This window comes from Sander vitreus, chromosome 7, assembly GCF_031162955.1.
Source record: "Sander vitreus isolate 19-12246 chromosome 7, sanVit1, whole genome shotgun sequence".
Taxonomy (NCBI): domain Eukaryota; kingdom Metazoa; phylum Chordata; class Actinopteri; order Perciformes; family Percidae; genus Sander; species Sander vitreus.
Genome location: NC_135861.1, coordinates 9,356,176 through 9,381,386, shown reverse-complemented (window position 1 = coordinate 9,381,386; position 25,211 = coordinate 9,356,176). Strand labels below are relative to the sequence as shown.

At 39.8% G+C, this 25,211-nt stretch overlaps 1 protein-coding gene across 1 annotated transcript; it reads right to left on the bottom strand.

Annotated features, from left to right (window-relative positions):
* Positions 1–2,627: 2,627 nt before the first annotated feature.
* gabrd (gamma-aminobutyric acid type A receptor subunit delta) lies at positions 2,628–24,951 on the bottom strand. The gene is given in 10 exon segments (XM_078253925.1): positions 2,628–3,503; positions 3,505–3,702; positions 4,768–4,979; positions 6,186–6,341; positions 7,156–7,293; positions 7,475–7,557; positions 7,865–8,085; positions 10,182–10,249; positions 12,434–12,549; positions 24,466–24,951. Coding segments are annotated over 10 exon segments (1,386 nt in total). The 5' UTR covers positions 24,534–24,951; the 3' UTR covers positions 2,628–3,377.
* Positions 24,952–25,211: the final 260 nt, after the last annotated feature.

Sequence of the window (25,211 nt, the reverse complement as noted above, 5' to 3'; positions counted from 1 at the left end):
CACATTCATTTTTTTTACAACCTGGAAACTCAAAATGTGTTGTTATTAATTGCCTATAACTGAACTGTAAAGCAAACTTTTTTTCAAACTTTTTATGCATTGAACAGAATTCATGCAATTTGCATGTTTGTAGATACATGCAGTACAAACCTATAGTATAAGCTGGACTCCTCGCTGAGATTGGTTCAGATCAGTTCCTTCTGTGTATGTCCCAAATTTCTTGGATGCTGTGCAGTAGAAAATCACACTACCATAACAGTGACTGAGCCTGTATCTGTCCAATTTTGCCTTTTAAATCACAGCCGCCTCCTAGACCCACTATATGTGTAGGCATGTCAAAGGTGTGTGTGTGTGTGTGTGTGTGTGTGTGTGTGTGTGTGTGAGTGCGTGTGTGTGTGTGTGTGTGTGTGTGTGTGTGTGTGTGTGTGTGTGTGTGTGTGTGTGTGTGTGTGTGTGTGTGTGTGTGTGTGTGTTCCTGTGTGTGTTCAGTGACTACTGGAGTAGAGTATCAGTGAGCAGTAGTGTGTTCCACAAGTGTGTGTCTCCGTCCCCTCGGTGCCATTGTAGGAGATAACGTTTCCTGCCCCCTGCGCCCACATCTTCATCGCCATCCGTCATGAGGTCATCTCTCCTGGCCCAGAACAAAGTTATCTCCCTGGGAGAAGCCGGCCTACTGCGCTCCCTGCTCAGAGAGCACCCAGCCCTGCCCTGCTCCCACCCATGCTGGCTCTGCCTCTGCCCTGCTAGCCCTGATAACAGCCTCGCTCCCTGGCCTCTGCACCCACAAAAACATGGAGCAACAAGAGGGACTGGAGATGCTGATGCCTACACACACACACACACACACACACACACACACACACACACACACACACACACACACACACACTCACTACAGGAGAGTGTGGGTATGTTACTCCTATTGCATCAGAATGAGGATGCAGCGTGGGTCCATGAATACCAATCCACTAAACCCCTAAAGTGGAACAAAGACAGATGACTGACACTATTCTTTTTAAATTATTTGATCAGAGTGTGAATTATAAATATTGGTCAGATATCTGATGGTGTTTTTGCTCCACTACTAATGACGCTACTAATTCTTTTTTTGGCTACTTGGGGGTAGTGGAAACAAGCTGCAGGAGCACAAATGTACCAGTAATTTACGCATCAATAGTTCGCCAGCTATAGTCGCTAGCTATATCTGCTGTTTGGTGCTGGCCTGGTAGTGTAAAGTGTTTTACAGCGTTAATCAGAGCTTTGTTTGCTAAAAACAGCTGCCTGCTGCAGTGAGAGTGAACCAAAATGTTAAGTTGTTGGCAGTAAAACCAAAACAATGAGCTGAAAGGCACTATTGCATAAAGTTTGTCACTATAAGCGACACCTTTGATATTACACAGTGCACAGTCTTAATCCTTTATGACTATAAAATATATTGACTATTGCAGCTTTAAGGTCTGTTCAGAATGAATGCACTTGATTTTAGAGGTAGCATGATTGCATATAAAGTCAATGCCAAGATCTGAACAGACCAGTATTTGTTCAGTGTGGTGTGCATTGAGGCAAAGGCATGTCAGTGAGAGCTGCGAATGATTCAACTTGAGCAAAAAAAAAAATCACATTTCATCTTAAGGGTTTATGACTCCAATGTATGAACATATGGAAACAAGAAGAAAAGCAGAGTCAGGAAAAAACGGAACAGAAAAGCTTTTCAAAGATCAGTCAGTCTGAGCTGTCATGTCAACACAACACACTCCACACACATGGTTGGTGTGTATAGTAGTGTATAGTTTAGTACATTGGCTATTTGGGGAAAATAGACATGGACTGCTAAACTGATTTAATCAGACCATTGTTATATTATATCCATTGTCCACAAAGGAGGAATCCTACTTTTGTGCTGAGCCCCTGACCTTTTCTATAATCCCATTGTCAAGTCAGGATTTAAGTCCATGTCCATGAAATGCTATTCTGATAACTAACCATGACATTTATTGTGAATATTAGTGGTCTTTTAATCCTAAGGTCCTTCATGGTCCTCAGCAAATGAATCCTCAGAATTTTGGCTGCTTTATGGTGTCCCTCTCAGAGCAAACATTAGCCCTATTATAGGTAAGGTTCTTCAAAAAGCATAACACCGATATTTTTTGGTCGCTTTAATATTCTAATTACCTTTCTGACAATATTTACTTTAAGCTTAAAATATCAAATTAAGACGAGACACCTGAGAGTGCAGTGATTGTCGTAGAGCCAATGCTGTGGTGTGGAATCTAATAAGAAAACTAGGTCATTCTTTGACTGGGAAGCAGCGGTTCTCATCCCTTGCTTTCCTGAAATCAATTTCCAAGACAAAGGACAGGCAAGAGCCTGAAATTATTCATAGAGCACAACTCTTGATCTCTGTCAATTGGACATACAAGTCAATTATTCATAATCCCTCAAATTAGAGCCTTGTTTTAAGCCTTCTTGGTGAAATACTGTAATACTGCGGCTACTATTTTTGCATTGACAAATTTGCCTCTGCCAGAGGGATTTCAGCATTTCTTTTCTTTCAATCACACCCAACAACCATTTGGATTTTAGGTTCAAGTGACTATTTGAAGCCAGAAGAGAGTGACACACACAGGTAGTGGAGGAAGTTCTTTATTGGTGAGGAAACAGGCAGAACTGGCAGAAGGAGATAGGACACGGCAGACGGTGTCCTGAACGAAAAATGAATTGAAAAAAAAAAATGGGTGTAGGACTAAAGGAGGGAGAGGAAGAGAGGGGGTGGCGATGGCACGGGAAGAGGGCGAGTGAGATATGCAGCCATGCAGAATAGTAGTACACCTCATCTTGTTATCCTCTAGTTTGGGCGGTGCTTTTGCTTTTTCGAGATAACAGGCGGTTCACTCCAGATGGTTGCTTTGAGATGGTTCAGCTATGCTTATTTGTGTTTGCAAGATGTGAGCTTGTGGTCAGTACAGCAGGTGTTCAAGCAGTATATTTTGTTGTAGTGTCCTGTGTTGAGTTCATATAACAGGATGACGTGGAAATCTGGATTGTTGGCTAAACTGTATTCACTGTATATGTGACCCTCCAACAGGCAACACAGTCCTTTGCCTTTATACAGCACATTTCTGTATTTGTATTTAAATATATAAAGTCCTCTTAACACTTTTTAAACTGATAACTACTTCCATTAATTACCATATTTCTATATTCATAGGCCATAACACTTCATTTCTATTTCTATTTATTTTTACTTTTTTTTTTTACTGAGGCCCGTAGTATCTTTCAGCTGCACCAGTCTGCCAGCATTGAAGTGGCACAACTCCAGCAGTTTCTTATATACAGCCCTGGATGGCAGCCATTTGCACAGACCTGCTGCCTCCTCTTCACATGGTGTACGCCACCCAGTAGATCACGTTCACCACAGCGAAAGTGAAAGGGAACACGGCCCTGGCGTAGATGTCGATGGTGTCGGCATCAATGGGCTTGCAGACGCACTTGGAACAGCACTTTCTTCTCCTCCGTGCTCTCCTCCGTCTGCCTGGACCTTCTCCTCCTCGGCTCGGCCTCCTCGCTGCCGCCCTCCCCAGGGATTTCGCTGCTTGAGCGCTGGGGACGACCGTGGCGGTTGGAAATCATCACACCCTGGTTCATGCCGGTGACCGACAGGGAAAACAGAACCATAGCCTGTTTGCCATTCTTCACAATGGACTGTAGGGAGACAGAAAGAGAGAGAAGCGTGTAAGCACTTTCTGAGGCTTTATATGCTAGAGTGCAGTTTTGAGTCATTCAGCATCACATATTTGACAAGTCAGGCAGAAGTTGGCAGCCACCTAGTAGTTGTGTGGAATCCAGAAAAAAATTTAGAAATCTGCTAAATATCAAAAGACAAAATGAGGAGTGATAATGTTATAAAAAAAATGGCTTGCAATGGCTTGCATTGCAATGTTTTGTGATTTGAATATTACATATTACACTATTTTCCTCCTAATCCCAATATAGGTAAGTAAGTAAATAAAGCTTTATTTATATAGCATATATCACAGTGAAACACTTGCATTGCATTTTTGCACTGGATCACTAAGCACTCTTCACTCCTTTTACTTTATCATAAAAGTACTTGTTACTTTTTATTTCTGCATTTTTTTTATCTAAAGACCTGTAACTTTATGCTTTTTTGCAATAAAAACATTTAGCCCCAGCCAATTAAGATATGTTGATAGTGAAACATAACAGTCCAGAACTGCAAACACAGCAGATTAGGAAGTCCTTGAGTCTTGATTATTAAAGAAAACATGACTTGGGATGTTGCCGCGACATTGGTACATTTTACAGTCATTGTAGTTTTACTCACAATCAACAATGCACATTTTCAATCACACCACTGTAATATTCATTGTCACTCACTTCATTGTCTTTTCATGTCTTTGTCCTGTTTTTTCTTGTGTTGTCAGCATATAACTTAATATTAATTTTATTTTATTTGAATGCTCAATTTACAAAAAACATCATCCAGTTATCATATCTTATTCTGAAGGTATACCTCAGTAAGATGTATATCAACAGTAAAGCAACTATTACTCCCTAAAGTGAAATCTTCTATTTTCCCATTATGCTCTGTGGAGATTCATTATCTAGCTGAAGGCCAGTGGGATGGATGCTTGTCAACAGCGGAGTTTGAAGCCCGGCCGTGGTCTATGTTCGAAAGGCCTGCTCATTACTCCCCCTGAAGCTCTTACTGCTGATGGGAGTACATGATGGGAATAATTTCCTCACCTCAGAGCTGAGCTTGTTGGCCTTCACCTTGGCCTTCTCTTTGAGTCGGTAGTCAGCGTTGTAGTGAGCGAAGGCGTACTCAATGAGTGCCGCGAACACAAACACGTAACAGATCCAGAAGTAGACGTCTAACGCCTTGATGGCTGATGCTCGAGGCAAGGAGGAGCGGGCGCTTACCATCAGCGTGGTCATGGTGAGAACAGTCGTGATCCCTGTAGAAAGAACACGGGCACAAAGTACAGATTAGGCTTCTGTGGGTTTTTAGTGATGCCAGCACAACTGTGCACACAAGTACAGCTGCACAGAGCCACGAGAATGCATGGAGGTCTCATTAACAGACCACACAGGCTGTTGCCAATATATTGTCTTTAGCCACCAATATTAATCTAGGTTAAGTGTAAACTACATTATATTCACAATACTGGAAGGCAACAACTTTCGCTGGCTAATGGTTTTTGCTGCTAGCAGCCTTGGGCACACTTAAGCAATACATCTCAATATCTGGCCAGATTTCAAGCCCATTTCCACTTCTACACATCAAATATCAATATCTAATGAGCATTTTGCCATGTCATTATTGAGGATATTATGCTACTTAGAGGATGAACATTTTCCACCTGAGACAGTTAATGAAGTTTCCTCTAGCGCCACCTTCAGGACAAAAAGTCAGCACAAGATCTCTCATCTAACTGAGATTGCCGTTGAAACCAAAAATTTCACTCTTTTTGGCCAGATGTCCAGTACCTTCCGTTTTCTTTGTGTTGGCATTTTAAACTCCGGTTGATTCATGAGGACTATGGTTAACTGCTCCTCAGATCTCTGCAGGGTAAATCCAGACAGCTAGCTAAACTATCTGTCCTATCTGAGTTTTCTGTTGCACGACTAAATCAATTTTTGAACGTACACGTTCCACCAAAATAAGTTCCTTTCCGGGGCTATTTTGCAGCGGCACCCTGTTGCTCTGCCCGGTGCTTAGATCTGCCCAAGACGATTGTGATTGTTTTAAATGAATGCCAATAAACCAGAGCATGTTTTTCTCCCATCCCTGAATGTTTTGTGGACTACCCAGACCCCCCTCCACAGCGCTGTGGAGGAAGGTCTGGTAGAGCGAGACTAACTTTATTCCGATGCCAAAACCACGATGCACTTTACAATTGTAGCCCCACCACTGGTGAGGCTCTAAGAATAGCGAAATGGTCAGTATGGTCTGGTATGATTTGTTTCATTCATCTTCTTGGGACTTACCTTTATCCTTATCTTTAAATATCTGCCTTAGCAAGCTGCACCATCTTACCAAAATACAACATAACACTTACATGCTTTAAAGTGTGTGTAACCTTTCTACAGATGAATGAACACCTTTGAGTTAAGTTCCACATTTTAAAAGTTAAAGCACACCTTATTAAACTAATACCAACCTAAGGATACACGAGCAGGGACAGCTGTTTGGCTGATCCAAAAGGACACCCAGGACATGGCAACCAGTAATATCGAAGGCATGTATGACTGGATGATGTAGACACCTCGATTACGTCTCAGCTCAAAGCGAAGGCTGAGCCTTGGAAATCGTCCCGCTGGGAAGCAGAAAACAGACACGGTTTAATTGCATTACTAAAGAAGTTAATTATCTATTATGAAAATATCCAATTGTACTTCACAGACACTGTTATTAGAGAATGTCTATCTGCTCACTTGTGACCCTGGTGGCAAAGCTTCAAGATGTGAGACATAAGGAAGTATTTCAAAGTACATTTTCCCAGCAGCAACTCCTATCATCTCCTAAAACTCCTGCCTAGCTCAGCAGCAAGTCTGACTTGATCCATTCCTTCTATGCATAGAATATAACCATAGAAGTTCTGAAGTAAAAAAATATATGTATATATATATATATGTATATATGTATATATGTATATATATATATATATATGTATATATATATATATATGTATATGTATATATATACATACATATACATATATATATGTATATGTATGTATATATATACATACATATACATATACATATATATATATATATATATATATATATATATATATATACACATATATATATATATGGCTCAAAAAGAATCTGAGTCTTCCAACAAGTTTAATTGCCAATGCTATGTTCCTGTAACCCAGTCAAGGAAAGGGTTAACAGAAACATAGTTTTGGCCAATTATGTTCATTGTTATCCAGTGAAAATATTGATTTAGCAGGGGGGGTTAACACTTTTGCAAGGCACTGTATCCGTGTCACATTCTCATTAGGGCCTGAGCCCCCCTAAAGGTCTGATCCTATAATGCTCACATGCAGGGGCCTTTCAAACTGTCTCTATTGGAACTCACCTTGACAACAAGAAAAACAGGAGAACAGGATAGATGCTCACCAGATTTGAAGTTCATCATCTCAGTGACAAAGCGATAGTCTGTGATGGTGAACTGGGAGAGCTCCAGTTTGTCCAGGCCATGGATGTGTCTCTGACTCTCCGACCAGTGGTAAACAATGTCCTCTGAGGAGTAACCATCTAGAATGAAAAACAGATGACAAAAAGACGTTTTAGCGATTATTTGAGGTTAGTAGTAGTAATGGAGAAAGCTGGTAACATTGTAACCTTTCCTTGTGTCACTTTACCTTGGCATGAACACGTCGAGAGGAAATACATGTATGAAGGAAGAAAAAAAGACCTTATGTGAATCCCAACTTACAGCTTTCCAGGTCCAGCATACACTCTTGTTCATCCATTGGATATTTGGTCAGGTCCATATCACACGCAACCGTCGAAGTGATTCTACAAACAAAACAGCCTAGTTAATCAAAACTTAATGTACACCATGCTCTAAACAACTCAACTGACAAGTTTTACTAAAACATTCTGGTTCACATTCAGATGGTTCCACCCACTTAGATGTGGCATCTTTCCAGTAACACCAGCATTTTCTATTGTAAGCTGAGAGCTGTGTCAGCTGCAGATAAAAAAAAGAAAAGGCAACCCGTTCTTACTCCCAACTCGTCAAATATGAAGGTTCGGTCAGGGGCCCTAAGCGTCCGTGTATGTATTGTCTGACTAATGAAGACAATAATCTGTTTGCTCATACCGGCTGCTGTATAGAATGACTCCGTTGGGCTGCAGGCGGATCAGCTTGTTCTCCACAGTGACATCGTGGAACCAAGCAGATTTGGCATTGACGATGAAGGTGTCGGGCAGCCACAGCTTGTCCACGAATCGACTGTCCAACCCCAGAGTCTTGTTGGTGTGATTGAAGGACAGGCGGTCGTCGCGCCAACTCTGCCGCAAGAACACGGTCATGGTGTAATCCTGCCAGAAACATACAGTATAAACACACAAATACACAAAATATAAAGGCTGAGTCACGGGCATTGGGGAAACAAACTTTACTGAAATAAAACACTTTTAATGTTACAATATTAGGATTTTTCTTTTTCTAAAACTTACTTTGTATCAAGATTTTTTTTTAAATAAAAGAACAAAACTAATGCAAATGTGTGTGGTTCAATATAGGATAGACTGAAGTCTGTTATTCTAGAATGTAATACAAATAAAGCTTAAACTGGAACTCCACCTGTTAACGCATGAAGATCAGTTTAGTTATGAGCAGTATTACTCCACCTATGAAAACATTGGAATCATGTCTTTTGTGGCTGTAGAGGAGTTTTCGTCAACTCTGAGGGAAAGAATGCATTATGGGAAGTGTAGGATTCAGTGTTTTGGAGCTTGACCCATAGAAAGTCAGGGTATCTTGGCCTCTGCTGCATCGATTTTTTTTTTTTTTTTTTTAAGTTTGTCGCAAGTCCACCAACTTAATGGGACTGCAAAGCAAAATTGCTGGAGTACCCCTTTAATTACTACAATTTGGTGGAAAACACTTTAATAGTAGGTTTCATAAATAACACCTAGAGTAGAGGGACTGAAATGTAAAACATTACAAAGTAGACCAGCATGTTTTTTATCCAATTATGTATTTATTTTATTATAATTATTTTTATTTCATTATTTTTATGTATTTTTTATCATATTTAAAAAATATATATTATTTCTTTTTTCACATCTTAAATCATACAAGTTGTAATTTAGAAGAAGAGACATCATTAAAGGGTTTTACTCATAATGACCCTGAAATTTGCTACTGCTACAATTATGATTTAAAGTAAATCTAGATTAGTCAAACATCTAAAATCAAACAGATGCTGTCAGATATAATCCACTATTTCATAGTCTTTAAAGTGCCCATATTATGAAAAAAATCACATTTTATGGGATTTGGGGTGTTGTTTTGTGTCTCTGGTGCTTCTACACGCATACAAACTTGGAAAGAAAAACTATCCATGCTGTTTTGAGTGAGATACGGGTTTCTGAATGTATCCTGCCTTCAGTCTCCTGGTGAGCTGGTCAAAATCGGCAGGGCTATCTACGTCATTGGCCGAAACCTTTGGTGTGTGCTAACCACTTTAGCTAATACCACATCAGCTAGCTGTTTTTCCAACTTCGGTCAGTACAAGGCAGGATTAGCCGGGAGACTTCTTCTAAACGAGGGCACACTTCCAACTTTGTGTTGAATACCTGCAGACGAGGGACTCAGTAGTTCTATACAATTTCTTTTGTAGATTAGGGATTGAAGTTAGTAGATTGAAATCGTGTGTGTTGTAGCAGTGTTTTGCCATTGAGAACGAGGTGGCTAACCGCTAGCAGTGTTAGCTTCTAGCTAGTAGCCCAGTACCTAGCTTCTGCGAAGTACCTAGCTACTGCGCATGTGCGACTTCTAACAAAGATGGGCTAGAAGTGTGATCCTTCACTCTGTAGCTAAAACAGAGAGCTCAACACTCAGGGTGAAAAGAGGATCTGCAGCAATGTGCAGTACAACAAAAATATGGTGTTTTTTGAAAATTAAACCATGTAAACCTATTCTGGTATAACCTCAAAATACAATTATGAACCTGAAAATGAGCGTAATATGGGCGCTTTAACATCAATATGGTAACACGTTTCATAACTGCTATGAATACTGATCATTGTGGAATGTCTACTGTACATTTGGATCCAACCTATGTATCTCTATTTGTGACAAAAAAAAGCCTTTTTTGGAATGCTAATTTGTAGTTTGAACTGTTAAAGCAAGGGAAATATATATTTGTTTGGAAAAGACTCAGGGCCACATGGATAAAGTGCATCTTCCCAATAGATTTGGTTCTTACCGTACAAAATCCCTGAAAGCATCAAATTATCAACAACAACTCAGCCAATGTGTCACACATATTCACACAGAGTACTTTCAAACCCTCAAGTGGGATAATTCAGGATTATGCAAATAGCAAATCTTTGATCTTTGCTGCAATAGTGAATTTGAGGGAAGATAGAAAATCAGAAAGGAAGCAGAAAGTGACGGTATACTTTACCATGTTGGCTTCAGAGATGTGGTCAATGCTGGCCACTTCAATAGCCATGGCCACGTTCACGGGTGGACCTGCGGGAGGAGAAGTGAGAAAAGAAAGCAAACCTGCTCCCAAACACACACACACACACACACACACACACACACACACATTCCTTCTCTGCTCATTCTAAACCCATCAGTCCCTCCCATCCATCCTCACTCCATCACCCATCTGTTTCCCTCCCACCTACCATCCTCCCACGTCTCAAACACTCCTACAGTGCATAGAGATTAAGCATTATCCAGTTTAACCATGCTAAGTGGCACATCACACTGTGGGCATTCCTAAACAGCACTGGGCTTTTGTGGACTCGCACAGAGTGAGCTTCTGCCAATGTTCACACACACACACACACACACACACACACACACACACACACACACACACACACACACACACATACACACACACACACACACACACGCTGTGTAGCATTTTCACTCAACAGTTTGCCATATGATTAGCATGGAGTGTGCCTCTGTGATCGGATGCTAGAGGGCAGAAACTACAGGGGAGCTCACTGATGCAGAACAGAAAGGCTATTTATACTGAACATTAAGGAATCATACATTACCATTCCCCACCATTCAACACCTTCCCATCACATTTTCTACAGCAAATCATAATCTATTTTCCATACACTGGATGTATAGTGTGAGGTGATTTACAATGACATGTTTATTGCACGCCAATGTCAGCAGGAGCCAGTTTAAAGGGCAATTACCTGATCCAATAGCAAGCATGTTTTGTACAGTATCCCCCAGTGGTTCTGCACAGATTAATAATGCATTGTAATACATACACTACATACTAATCTATGTTTACTAATAACAAAATAGAAATTGTTGCATTGAACAGTCTTACCATAACAATACTGTAATGTTAATGTGGGACTATTTTGTATCATAAAACTTCAATAAATAACATGAATATTACACAGATACAATAAGATTTACAAATATGTTGAGTGCCTAATAACGTCTGCAAATATCTTTTATACTCTAGAAACCATGCCAGCACTTACTGATAAATACGGTGGCCAAGAGAGCTCAAAAATGAAGCTTTTGTTTTGATTTTGTTCCAGTCCATAAAGCTCTCTCAGGCCCCATAGATCTTTTTATTTTATTTTACTCTAAACACTGTAGCACTGAACACTGTCTTAGTTGTTTGTTGGGAGGCATACAATTTAACAGTGTAGAACTGTAAGTCACTTTGGACAAAAGCATCTTCAAAATGAATAGAATGTAATGTAAATGAATGTAAAGTAAAAATGTTTTCCAAAGTACAATGGCATTCAGAAATCCTTTTTTTAAAGTACAAACAAATGGTTTGTTTCACAAATACAGTTTTCCATTTAGACACATCAAATTGTGTACATTTTTGGATTTTTGTTTTTTTGTTATATTGTTTGTACTTTCATGAACAAAATAGTTGGTTTTAAATTATGTTTGTGCATTTGTGCATCACACAGTCATGTGGATTCTCGATACCTATGAATCTTTTTTTTATTTGTGTAAGTTTGATATTTATTTGATTGCTTAATGACACAAACATAACTCCATACTAAAAGGCTATGGGATGTGAGTTGAATGAAAGGAATTACTCCCAATAATACACATGATTCCTCAGTGGTCACAAACAGCCCTCCCTTTTAGCTTTCATTTCCAGCGCATCATAATGTTACATCAATAGGAATGCAGTCACCACAAGATGCTGTGTTATGATGGTCTGTGTAATGCACAGGGCGGTGTGTGTGGTGGTAGCGGTGCTCCTGCTCCACATTTTCACCTTTGCTCAACTGAGTTAAGCTGTGAGATTGAGAAATCTATCGCTGTGGTCATTGGATGTTTCACATCTTGCAGCCATTCTTAGCAAAGTCTCTAGAGCGGTGCTCATTGTTTGCACCACCCGTTTCCCTCTTGTACTTGAAGGGCATCATCTTCGATATTCCCCTAAGCAAAGCTTCTCTTCACCTAAATGGTTTTGTGTGTCCTTAAGAAATGACTCACCTGAGTCAAAAGCAGGTAAGGTGAATCCAGCTTTGTTCTAATGTCGTACAAGAAAAAACAATGACACCTCTGAATAATAGAATTGGAAAATGAAATGTGAACGTCCATGTTGCTGTAACCTGGGGTGGGTGATGCTAAGGATGGCTGTAAATGTGAGGGGGTGAAATGCAACCCAATGCCACGAGCAGTAGATCTCATACTCACCTCCTATCCCAGGGCGAAAATTTCTTGCATAGCCCTTCATTAATTCATCCAGATTAGGTAACCAGGATATTTGAATGTCTGTACCTACATAGTCCCCAATGTCACTCAGCATGGCCCTAAAGGAGACAAACAGCAAACACAGCAGCCTTCAGCGGTCGTCCAGCGACACCATGTGTCCACAGGAAAGCCTGGCAGAGCCTCAGATACAGTCGGTAACATACACGACAAACATAAATGCAAGACAATGTTAACTGTTGAAAAAAAAAGCATTAGAAGTCACTGTAATAAAAAGGGTTTCTCAAACCTTTCTGGCACCTGCACGACCTCATCTTTAGGTTAAAAAAATGTCATGAACCCAGAGTCATCGAGATGTCTTTTAAAGTTGCATGATTGATTTGTTTATGTTTTATTTTGCCACTTGGGGGCGGCAGAACCAGCTGTAAACACAATAATGACATATTATATATTATTGATAATTTGTTTTTATTTATTTAATAAATTATACTTATAATGCACTTTTATATATCTTTTAGAGATAGAAAGTACAACTAGTGGATATGCTCTCAAACACATTGAAACTAATGAAATAATAATAAATGATAATGTGTTATCAATAGCAGCATGTCATGAAAACAACATGTTATTTGTTGGTATTTTTCACATGAAAATGATTGGTTAAAGCCTGGTTGGCATATTTTTTCCATTCATGTCTTCATAGTGTGCATTTGTTTCCACATAGATTTTGCACCCAGACTGAACATCATGCTGTGCCTCAGTCCATATGACTTTTTTATTAAAAAAATACATATCCCCATTTAATAAGGCTTTTAAGTCAGAACATTATTACATTGCTGTCTGTAGTTTGGCACCATGACACCTCGATTCAAGCAGTCTTTATGCTTTTCCCATTCCTCTAACCTCCCAAGAGGGGAATAATAGTTCAATTAAAACTATTTGACCATATAAAAGGACTCCCCTGAGGCCCCTGGAGCCCTCACGGACTGCTTGAGGGCCCAGAGCCTATACTGACAGAAACTGCCTCAGTGTAGGATTTTACAAGAGCAGCACAGCTCAGATACCACCAGGTGGCAGTTTTGCATTCTAAAACAGAGCCTGTAAACAGATGCCATGCAGATACTATGCAGATATAGAGTACAGTTTGGACCTTTATGTATTTTAAGTCAGGTCAGTTGCACCCTGTCATGAGACACATTATGGTATCCTTTAATACAGACAGAGCTATGCTATCATTCAATACAGGCAGAGCTTCATCCTTTCATATTTTCATATACACGCTGATGTACAGAATCCAGTTTTAGAGGCAAAACTGCCATCCAGAGTTGAAAGAGCTGACTAACGTGCAAAAAATACATTTAATAAATTGAAGGTTTCACTGACATTCAGAGTCACAAAGGCTGGTGGTGGCATTGACAGGGACACTGACCATATGGGGGCTTGATCGAAGGCGTAATGATTGACCGACAGTAAAAAGCCATTCAGTGTCTTTTGAAAAAAGGCTGACATTTGAAGAAAGTCGACTTCCTAGAGAGCAAAGCATTACACCCACAGTTACATGGAAAACTGACCTCCACAGCCAAACAGCATGGAATAATTATCTGCTTATCTACACAAAATGTAAAAAAAAAGTTAGTAAGTAAGAAACTGTTTCTGCCATGTCATTAACATTTCCCTTGTGAATTCATTTCGTAGTGGCAGATGTATTTTTAGTCTGGCAATCACTGTCATGTGTGACATAAATGGGAGCACCGAGTGAATTAATTAATGACTGTGTGACTCCTGGATTTCTTCACTAATTGGTACTTTCTAAATATGGAAATAAAGAGCTTTTCCTTCAAGAAATCCGTTAACACACCAAGGTCAAACAGGCCTCCTCGCATGGAGGGACGAGAATGTGTGTGTCTGCTAGGGACATACAGTATATATATAGGGACAATATGATTATTTATTGTCACTTCATATTCATTTTAATGGGTTTACTGCTTTGTGGTATTACAATCCTTGACTTTTTCTGTTTGACTTAACCTTTAAAAAGCCTCTATTCTACTTTCACACTAATTCTAGTATGAAATTAATTTATAGTTACACATTACAGAAATGCAACTTTATACCCCTTTTATGTCACATAGAGTACCAGTGGCACAACATCTTTTTTTCTAGGACATTTTGTTAAATTTTGACTTTCTGTCGAGGCGATCTTCTGTTTATCTGTTATCTGTCTGTATCTCCTATTTATTCACATCGTCAGATGTGTGTCACTTCCTGTGCTCCACAAGAGTTTTAATCCAAAAGATTTAGCAGACGCTCATAATGTGAAAGCTTTTATCGAAAGATGCTAAATGGACATTTATTTAAAATGTCACAGATAATTGCTTGAATTAAATGCTGCTCTCCAGAGAGCAGACCAGACGTTATCTAACTCTGTAAATTGATGTTGTTGATGGAAAAAAAAAAAAGTGTTTATTTTTTGATTTCCCGACCTGAATTACCATTTTTATGGCCACAAAATGCCAAACTAACTGGAACATATCTCTCCCAGGGGAAATAAATAATGCTGTATGCTGTTAGAAGACATGTGAGGGGTTGAGTGTTTCATTACTCTCTGTCGAGCTTCACTAAACATTCGCACCTCTCTATTTTCTCACCCCTCCATCCATGGCAAACAGTCGAGAGTGTGTAGCCTATTTCCAGACGCTTCTCTTTGGTCTGTATTTCACTTTCACAACAGATCTCTCCCGTCTGTTTATGAGCTAACATTAAACAGATGGGGAGAGGAGACAAAGGAGGAAAAAAAAGGAAAGACAAAGAGCAGCAGCCTCTCTCAAATTGATGGCGTCTTTTTGGGAACGTAATGTGCAAGCATGCACTAACAAGCCTAATTAGTTTTATATACTGACACTGCTAGTTACCTGAGCACATGCCAGACTGCCATTCCACTGATCCTCACTCTGGCACTCACTGTTTAATTTGTTTCATTGGCATCAATGTGAGATGAGCAGCATTACAAATTCCATTTGGCTAAATCATAATAAAACATAAATAAGTAGCACATATCTACAAGCAGCTGCTCCATTTCTATGATGCGGTTTATGTGTGTGTGTGTGTGTGTGTGTGTGTGTGTGTGTGTGTGTGTGTGTGTGTGTGTGTGTGTGCGTGCGTGCGTGCATGTTGCAGTAATTGACGATAAAAATATATTGCTTTTCATTCAGCAAACAGATGATTTTATGGACTACATTAATGCTTTACTGTTTGACACATTCAGCATTTAAATATGGAGTGCAAGCAGTGACATACTTTTGTTAAATGTTTATTTAATGTGTTAAAAGTTTAATGAATCAATGAATTTCTACATTTATATCCAGTCACTTGATAAAATGAATTGTCATGTTGATATTTTATTGGCTCTTTTATTTTTCAAATTCCTTTCATTCCATTCTTGATTTCCTTGATCCTGGTACACATTTGATATGCTTCTGTATAATCAACAAGGAAAATGGAAAATGTAAGAAGGGGAATGTATACGGGGAAATAGGAAATGGATAGATTACTATGTAAAAGTGTGTATGCACACTTTGTAACACACGTTATAATGCTCGCCTAGCTGCTAGCGTGGCACTCCCTCATACTCTGCAATTGACAAGCTAGCAGTACTTACTGCGCATGTGCGATAAACCTGTTTGAGTCATGATTCACTCGGATCTTTAAGAGTCTTTAAATTGACTCACGAATCGCAAGTCTCTAGTATCATTAACTCGGATCAGTTGAGTCCTACTACAATTCAATCTAAAATGATCAGCGCCACACACAAACCTCTTGCAACATTAGCTACTATTAGTCCTAGCCATCTTAGCTGCCAAAAGCTTTATGGCTTACAATTTCGTAGGCAACAGCAACTCCACAAGTCAACTCAAGCGACAGAGTGTGAGCAGAGAGACAGTCTGAGACTGGAACACTTCCCGACCCGCAGACTCAGAGCCGGAAGCTCGCAGACTATGGGATTCACTCGAGAACTCACAAGTCTTCAATGATTCGTGAGTTGTTGATGACTCATGAGTTGTCGATGACTCGTGAGTTGTCGGTGAACATGAGTTCTCGCGTGAGTTAGTCAATCGCGCAAATCAGCCGGCTATGAGTGGATCAGTAGCAGACGAAAGAGTGAAGTCTCTCCTCAAGCTCAGGGTAAAGCAAATCAACAACAAAAGCCATTCTTTCACTTCTGAAATAACATACAATGTTCTGCACGTAGCCTAGCTAGGCCTACTGTAGGTTTGGTGTATAAATGTAGTATGTTAAAATGCAATTAGGTCGAGCAGACAGTCCGAAACATTGCAAGCTCGCCTCGGCTCGGCTCGCCTCGCAGACAACTCATGAGTTGTCGACAACTCACGGGTCCTCAATGACTCATGAGTTGTCAATGACTTGTGAGTTCTCGCGGGAGTCAGTCAATCCTGCGAATCAGCCGGCTACGTTGTCATGAGTGGATCTGATTCAGACGATTGAGTGAAGTCCGAAACATTGCAAGCTCGCCTCGGCTCGCCTATAGATCAATTCTGACTCAAGTGACTTGCACAACCCGGATCAGTTTAGTGAGCGACTCAGAATAACCAGAGTCCTTAAAAGGAATCGAGTTTGCCAGGCCTAATGTGTGACTCCCAACAAAGATGGTACAGAAGTGAGATGTCTCACTCTGTAGCTAAAACAGAGAGCTCAAAACACAGGGTGAAAAGAGGAGCTGCAGCAATGTGCAGTACAACAAATTGATGGTGTTTTCGGGAAATTAAACCACACAAACCTATTCTAGTACAACCTCTTAATACAATTATGAACCTGAAAATGAGCATAATATGAGCACTTTAAGTTAGTTAGAATGGAAAGTCTGTGTCAAGTGTTTAAAGGCCATGACATGGGCATTTACCAGGCACGGCGGGTCTAACGAAAATATTTTATTGGTTGCATTATGGGAAAGGTAGGATCCAGCATTTTTGGAGCTTGAGGGACTAGATGTCAGGATATCTTGGACACATTTTGTTCTGAGGAGTGTATTAGTGGTGTGTATGTATACTTATTTTATCTTTTTGCTCTATTATGCTCTGTTATTGAAATACATTTCAGTTGAATCAACCAAATATGATTGATTCCCTGCCAAATTGTTATTCCTTATTCTTTAATCTAAACCTTTCTAAAATGTCCTTCCTTAACATTTTCTCCAAACTGGTCAGAATGTACAGAGTGAGACTTATTCTGGTCTCTGCTATGTGATGTATACTTTTACAGCAGATATCTGAACATCCTCCTGTCATAACACAATGGATCAAATCTATAAATTCTTTTCCTTGTAGGACGAACCTTTTTCAGTCTATTCATGCTTGGGAGATTATTTGATTTAGGCTCAAACAGAAGTCTGTGACTCACTGGTGTGATTGAACAAGTTGTCTTTGCTGTTAACTTGTTTAATTTGTTTAGATCCTCTTAACTTTGAGAGCTAGCAGCAGTGTGAGAGTCAGAACTCGGACGGATCCTCTAGTTTTAGAATGGTGTTTCTAAATATGAGACCTCCATTCCTTCCTGATAAATACAGTGAAAACTACAGTGGAATCTGGATAAACTGCACAGGACAGAGAGGATTTACAGTAGAGCAGGTTTCTCCTTTATCAGAGTGGGAAATGCTGTAGGGCGAATGCTCAGGTCAGTGCCTATCCTCAAAGATTATTTCAAATCAAAACAGAGCTTTTCCAAACTTTAATTCTTACTTCTCCTTTTGTGATGATGGGATGAACTGCAAATCATACAGCAGAAAATAGTACTGATGTCCACAGCACTTGGACTCTATACAGAGTTGATATATACTATGACTATCTTCTTACAAAGGACATGAAAGGTTGAGTAGCTAGCTGCTATTTAAGTTTTTTTTGGTTAATTGCGGAGCTTTAAATGGAATCAGTGTTGATAGTAAAACAATATGTTGTATTATTTAAGGTAAGGCATCCCCTGTGAAAACTGTGGTTTTGGTTGCATCAGTCAAATTGTTCGATGAACAGAAATTTGTCAATGAATTTTTAAGTAATTTATCAAGTTTTTGACTGTTGGTCAGACAAAATAAGCAATTTGAAGACATCGCTTTTGGCTCCCGTCATGTGTGATCAGTTCGCATTCATTTTTATTTACTAGGCAATTAATTGTTTAACTTCAGCAGACAGCAAACATTCTACAATGTTTTAATTATTTGGACTTTTTAATTGTATTAACAAATTAAATGCTGTATCAGAGCCTTGTCCACACTTAATTCTGATGGGGACATACTGAATCTTTGATTTATTTATTGTAATTACTCAAATGTTGATACATCTAATACACATGTAATGGTGTAATCAGCATATAAAATATCAAGTTTTAAATTAAAAAGTTGCTGAAACACCTCACATTTCCCCCCCCAAAAAAAATACAGAGGGCCCCAGTGTCCTCAATTTTAGACCCTTGTGTCGTTAAATGAACAACTCAATAAAAAAAACATCATTCCATCTTTTACAAATATGCTATATGTACTCACTGTATCAAAGTCAAAATAATATTTCTACATATGTCCACTATGCATATATGGCTGTCAGATTTGATGTGCTTCAAGAGGGATTTTAGAGATTTCTTTTCTTAACTTAACAAATTAATTAACATGTATTTGTTAATCAGAATTTGAATGCTTGTGAGCATACGCCCCAATTGGACAACAGAATAATTGGAATAATGTGCTTCTTTTTGCTGTTTACATGTGGTGCGTCACCTCAACTTGAGTAAGAGGCATTAAGTGGAAGCACTGAAGTGTCGTGCACCACCTCACCCTGCTGCAAGAGCAGAGTCGGGCTTATAGAGCCAGTTCATGCAGCCAGAGGAACATGATCATATCCCTGTGTTATTGGAAAATGTACTCTCCGGACAGGAGGGATTTATCCGCTGACTCAGCCTCTTACACAGATTGGTTAGAAGCACTGTGTCACTTGAGTGCAGGTTTAAGGACAAGTGTGACAGAACAGAAATGTCATGAAATGTTGGGATTAAATCCTGCTGCATCACTTCTTACTGCCACATCTTGCTAAACTATAATATGTCCAAGTTTGGACCATAGCCTGTAAAAAATAGGTATGGACATATCTCATGTGTACACATATAAACAAAATGTCTACAGTTCCAACTCCTCCGCCTGTCTTTCTGAAAAGCTGAAACATACTACTGAGCTTTTCCGTCCATTTTGTAAGATTAATTAGTATCTACTATTGGACTGGATGGTAAAATATGATGCAATTGTTAGCATTCAACAACTACAGCTCACATGCAAGGCTCCTATTGACCCCCAATCCTCCCACTCTCTGTGCACTGTGTATGCATCCGCAGGAGGGTCCTCGGGAAGGAACTTGTTTTGGTGGAACGTGTATGTTCAGAAGTTGTTTTAGTCGTGCAAGAGAAAACTCATATTGGACAGATAGTCTAGCTAGCTGTCTCGATTTACCCTGCAGAACAGTTAATCATAGTCCTTATAAATCGACCGGAGTTTAAAATTCCAACACAAAGAAAGTGGAAGGTAACGGACATCCGGCCGAAAAGAGTGAAATCCGGCGGAAACGGAGCAATCCTGAAGTGGAACGTCATGGCTATAGACTACAGGAAAATCAATCTTGTCAGGCTTCAAGTAATGCGTTTCTGTCTGAACTACCAGCTAACCGACTCAATCAGCGTCCAGTAAAGAGCTACTGGCAGCTACGGACATGGTTTTGGTTTGTGTGACGGCGACAAAGTTCAGAACAACCATGGCGGACATAATAGACAAAGGGTACATCCAATCACCTGCCAGGTGCCTGCCCTTTTCCGAACAGTTTTCAATGAAGGCTTCTCAGATGGTTCTGTGTAACAAACCATCTGGCGCGTCAGGTTGTATGCCTTGGGCAGGTCGACAGACAGTCAAGGAAACATAGAGACTGACAACCATTCACACTCCCATTAAGCAATTTAGAGTCAGCAATTAACCTAACCTGCATGTCTTTGGACTGTGGGAGGAAGCCGAACATGCAAACTCCACACAGAAGGGCCCAAGCCAGAATCCAAAACCCCCTTCCTGTGCAACACATCATCATGTGACTGTTCTATTTAACGTAACTGGGATGTTTTTAACACAAAGTAAACATTGTGAAACAAAACTAGTTAAGTTTAGCAACAAAAAAAAACAATCAACCCATATGGTCGTTTTCTGGGTGAGGAAAAACAATGTGCTGTGAGGCTGGTTAGACGTAAAGGTGCAGATGACACCTTTTCTTTGGAAAAGCATGATTTATGTTACCAATAGGCCTTTTTCACAGCAGACCTTTTGACATGTTATAGCAGGGAAGTCACAGGTGCAGTTAATAACATTTATAACGACTGCATCTAAATGGAACAGAGCAATCGTTAATATCATTAGTTACACCTGTCCTTTCCTGCCAAACAAATCAAATTGTCTGCAGTGACAAAGGTCCATTGGCATTGAAGGGTAAGTTATTGTTATTCAATATTTTTCTGAAAACAAATCCTATTATTTGTCCGAAATGACTACTATTTACTATATCGTACACTATATTAGCACTGTCCATTTTATATGAGTGTCAGAATTGGTGTTAAGGTGATGCACTCAGAAATTTCTGCAATGAAACGAAAAAAAGTAGCATCCGTACACTATTTTATGCTAACAATCCCACAATGCAATGTGTCTCATTTTATAGATTTGAAAATGACAGTCATGCAACATTACACCTGTCAGTTAGTGTCTGAAATCTTAATTCACTATATAAGCTACAGTAAACTACTGAGTGTCTAATATAAAAGGAGAAGTTAATGAGTAAATGAGTGATTTCAGACCGAGCATAAAACCAGCAATGCGTTAGTCTCAGCATCAAGCCCATTGGTTCCTACTGAAGATAACTGAATATACTATATGACTCTTTAATTACAGGTCAACATATTGTTTTGTTTGAAGAGGCTAGGACATTCCCTAGAACAGCTGGGCACTGTAGTTTTTAGCAAATGCAATTCAAATGGGTAAATTGGGAGACTATTTTCAGCCTTATATTAATACACGTAGGGTTGGGCCATATGGAGAAAATCAAATATCACGATATTTTTGACCAAATACTTCGATATCGATATTGCAAAGATATTGTAGGGTTGACAAATGCTGCTTTCCCAAAATATTTACACAATGAGATTTGTGATAAATAATCATCAGTAATATGGATATAATGATATAGTGGGTAAAGGCAAATAATAGAACAGCTGTAACAGTCTGGTAGGTTCAGAAAATGATATCACTTTACTGTAATGTAGCTCGTAAAACTAGGAAAAGACAACACTTATGTCATATTACGATATTACAATATCCAAAATCAAAGATGATATCTAGTCACATATCACGATATCCCAAAAAAAGTTTGAGTCCAAGTCAAGACTTAGTCCAAATGAGAGACAATCAATACCGAGACAGTAAAAAAAGAATCCTCTTCAAGACCACTTACTTACTTGTTCATATGTGAGAGACAGTATATCTTCTTTTTTAAGATGATAATTTTGCTTTAATATTTGTAATAATCAAAAAGCAAGTGCAGAGTAACACACTATAGGATCAAATTAGGCCGTAAACTTAAAATATTATTCCCAATCTTGAACGTATCACTTGTCCTGAAGAATTCATAGTACAAAGTGCTCGCTGACATTGTGTCTGTGGCCAAAATGAAACGATTGATATCTGATGATTGAGACTGGCCTATACCAGGCTCCCAATCTCAATGCCTGTTCTAGATGGATTTTGAATTAAACTAATACCTTTTTTCTGTACGAGCTCGCTTCATCAATGGTTTTGTTTTGAAGGAGGAAGTTACTTTAGAACAAAAGCATAAAGTGATGGACTCGGTCAAGACCAACTAGAATATTTGGCGAGTCCAATGGCCGAGTCCGAGACAAGTCCGAGTCCAAGATGAGTCCGAGACAACAGAAAAGTGTAGTACTACAGCGCTGATTTACAGCATTAGGATCGTGTCTATTGGAATAGTTTTTGGGCAACAATGAAGGCACAAAGGACTAAGCTACAGTATCAGCCTTTGGCTACATTGTTGGTTTTGGTCTTTTAATGGATTTGATCACCATCCTTATTACAAAATACTTTCACTCTTAACCACTGAGGTTAAGACAATCAATGAGATTCTTTGCCTTTGGGAACATTTGTAAACAAGACCAATCCAATCTGTGGATATGTGTATATGTTCTATATTCTTAACAGACGTCTTCGTAGTCTTCTGTTTGAGGTGCTGCTGTCCTCTACTAGGCTACAGGTTTTTCATACTCCTTATTGTCTCTGCTGCAGAAACTATCAATTAAATGCAGCTTGTGTTTGGTGAAGCGAAGGGTAAGTCACACTTCAGCTGGAAAGAAAGCTGTGAAATGTACGCCTTACCAAAGGTGGCAAGGCCTATCTTGGCTAAGCAACTATTTGAAATGGATAAATGAGGAGCTAAAAAGAGAACTAGAGTAATTCTGGTGTTCAGAGTGGGGAGCGAGGGAAGGAAGCAGTTTGCAACTTTCAACCACCAAAGCCAAAACAGCACAGTGTGTGCATGATTTTGTGTGTGTGAGGAAGGGAGAGAAAGAGAGAGCTGACACATAATGAGGTGCAAGAAAAAGCCTACACTGCATTGTACTGAGAACAAAATAATAATAAGAGCAGTGACTAGAGGCAGGAAAATCCAATTACAATAGCTATTACTCCCTCTACTGGTGGACAGCCAAGAGGAACAATAGAAATGATTTGCCCAAATTTCCCCCAAAGCTTAAGTAGCTTTACCCTTTGCCCTTTTCAGTGGAAGCACTTGCCAGAATATGGGTTTTGGGGAAACTGGAGCTCAGCAGTGGATGCTGGTTATCCTAAGAATTGGATGCTTGTGAAAGCTTATGGACGAGAGCATGAGGGCATTTCGACTGCACACAGATGAATATAGGCCTCTATTGAAAACATTACATTTAAAGCACTAAAACTCACCATCTGGTTTAGATGCACCTGGTTTACCCAGCTGACAAAAGCACACCTGTTTCTGTATTCAAGAAAGCTGTGTGAGAAGTTTACTTATAAAGACTTTAAATGGCACTGCATTTTATGTTTTTTTTAGCTCAAGAGGATCATCATTTTCATTACCTGCAAATCTCATCTCATTTTAGGGCCACAGTTGAATGTGATTGATTTATTTTTGAAGACTAATTCTAACAAAATGTGCACTAAACAGGTATTGTGAGCCAATTCAGTGGTGCACCTGTCCATCTGTGACTTCTCCCCCTTTCCTTAAACTCTCCAAACTGGGCTTCTGCGTTGTTGGTTATATAGCAGAGGGCTGCTCTGTTTAAATGTAGGCTACTTTATTAGCCCATGTGTGATATGGCACCATCTGATATTTGACCCTGATGGAACAGGCCTTCTGCAGGTGGGTGCACCCACTCACCTTATCTCGCATTCATCTCCTGAAAAAAAACATCATCACCTCTCTCTATGCATTATGCATTATGCAAATGTCATCAGGTCCATGTGCCCAGAGATAAAGCAGAGGAGAAAGCAGACTTCACGTTGTGGGTGTAGAGGTTAAAGCCACATAAAATCAATGTACTTAGCTGTTAGCACTGTACATTGGTATTATACGTAAGGTACAGTTGTGGGAGGCATACACAACGAGGAGGACCAAATTGACTGGCGATATTTTAGCTTTAATTAATGTTGATTTTTCTAAAGTATAGTGGTGATGTTGGTTGTTTATTGTCTCGTGATGTACCGTCCATAGGGGCGTGTGGATAGTAGATAATGTAAGTCTTATTACCAGTGGTCGTTCGCCTTTTCTGATCAGTTTATGGTTAATCCAACTTTTTATGCACCTATTGATTTATTTTATTTTTAGCGCTCAGCACTATCGGGCGACAGTAATAAGACACCTGCAAGAAGTCAAAAACAAAGCTGGTCTCACCAGGTGAAAAGATCCCCTCCAATGAACAGCAGAGCGAGACTCGCCAGCAGGAAAGTTGGGATCTCCATTCCGCACGCTTTGTGATAAATGATTGAGGACAAAAACAAAAGTTTCCCGGAATGGAAATCGACGACAAAGCCACAGAATTTTATTTTAGCGCGCTCTCCTCGTGATCCGGCGCTGCCGAGACTAAAGTAAAGTGCCGTGGTGGTGCTGATGCTGCTGAAGATGGTGCTGATTGTGATGATGACCCCATGATCATGTTTCCCCAATTCCGCCACGTCCAGGAGCGCACAAGAGCAGAGCGCACCGAGGGAAAGGAAAACTCCGGGTCCGATCGCAACAATGAGCCGATTCAACGCTGCGGCCGCCGTCTGTCCTCCAGCAACAGAGAGAGAGAGAGAGAGAGAGAGAGAGAGAGAGAGAGAGAGTGTGTGTGTGTGTGTGTGTGTGTGTGTGTGTGTGTGTGTGTGTGTGTGTGTGAGAGAGAGTCTCACTAATCTGTCAATTCCCTCCGTTGCTTGGCCTCTAAACGTCAGATTCAATCTGACCAGGGAAGGAGGGGGCGGCCGGAAAGCATGTCACGAACATAGGACTTCAGGATATTATGTAATGTTTGACACATTTGAATCAAATCCATTAGGTAGGCTTATTACTGTCTCATATGTCACTCTGGTGGAAAAACGACACACAGCTTAGGCCCCTGCTGGGCAGGGGCACCCAGAAGTCCTGGATGTGGTCTGGGG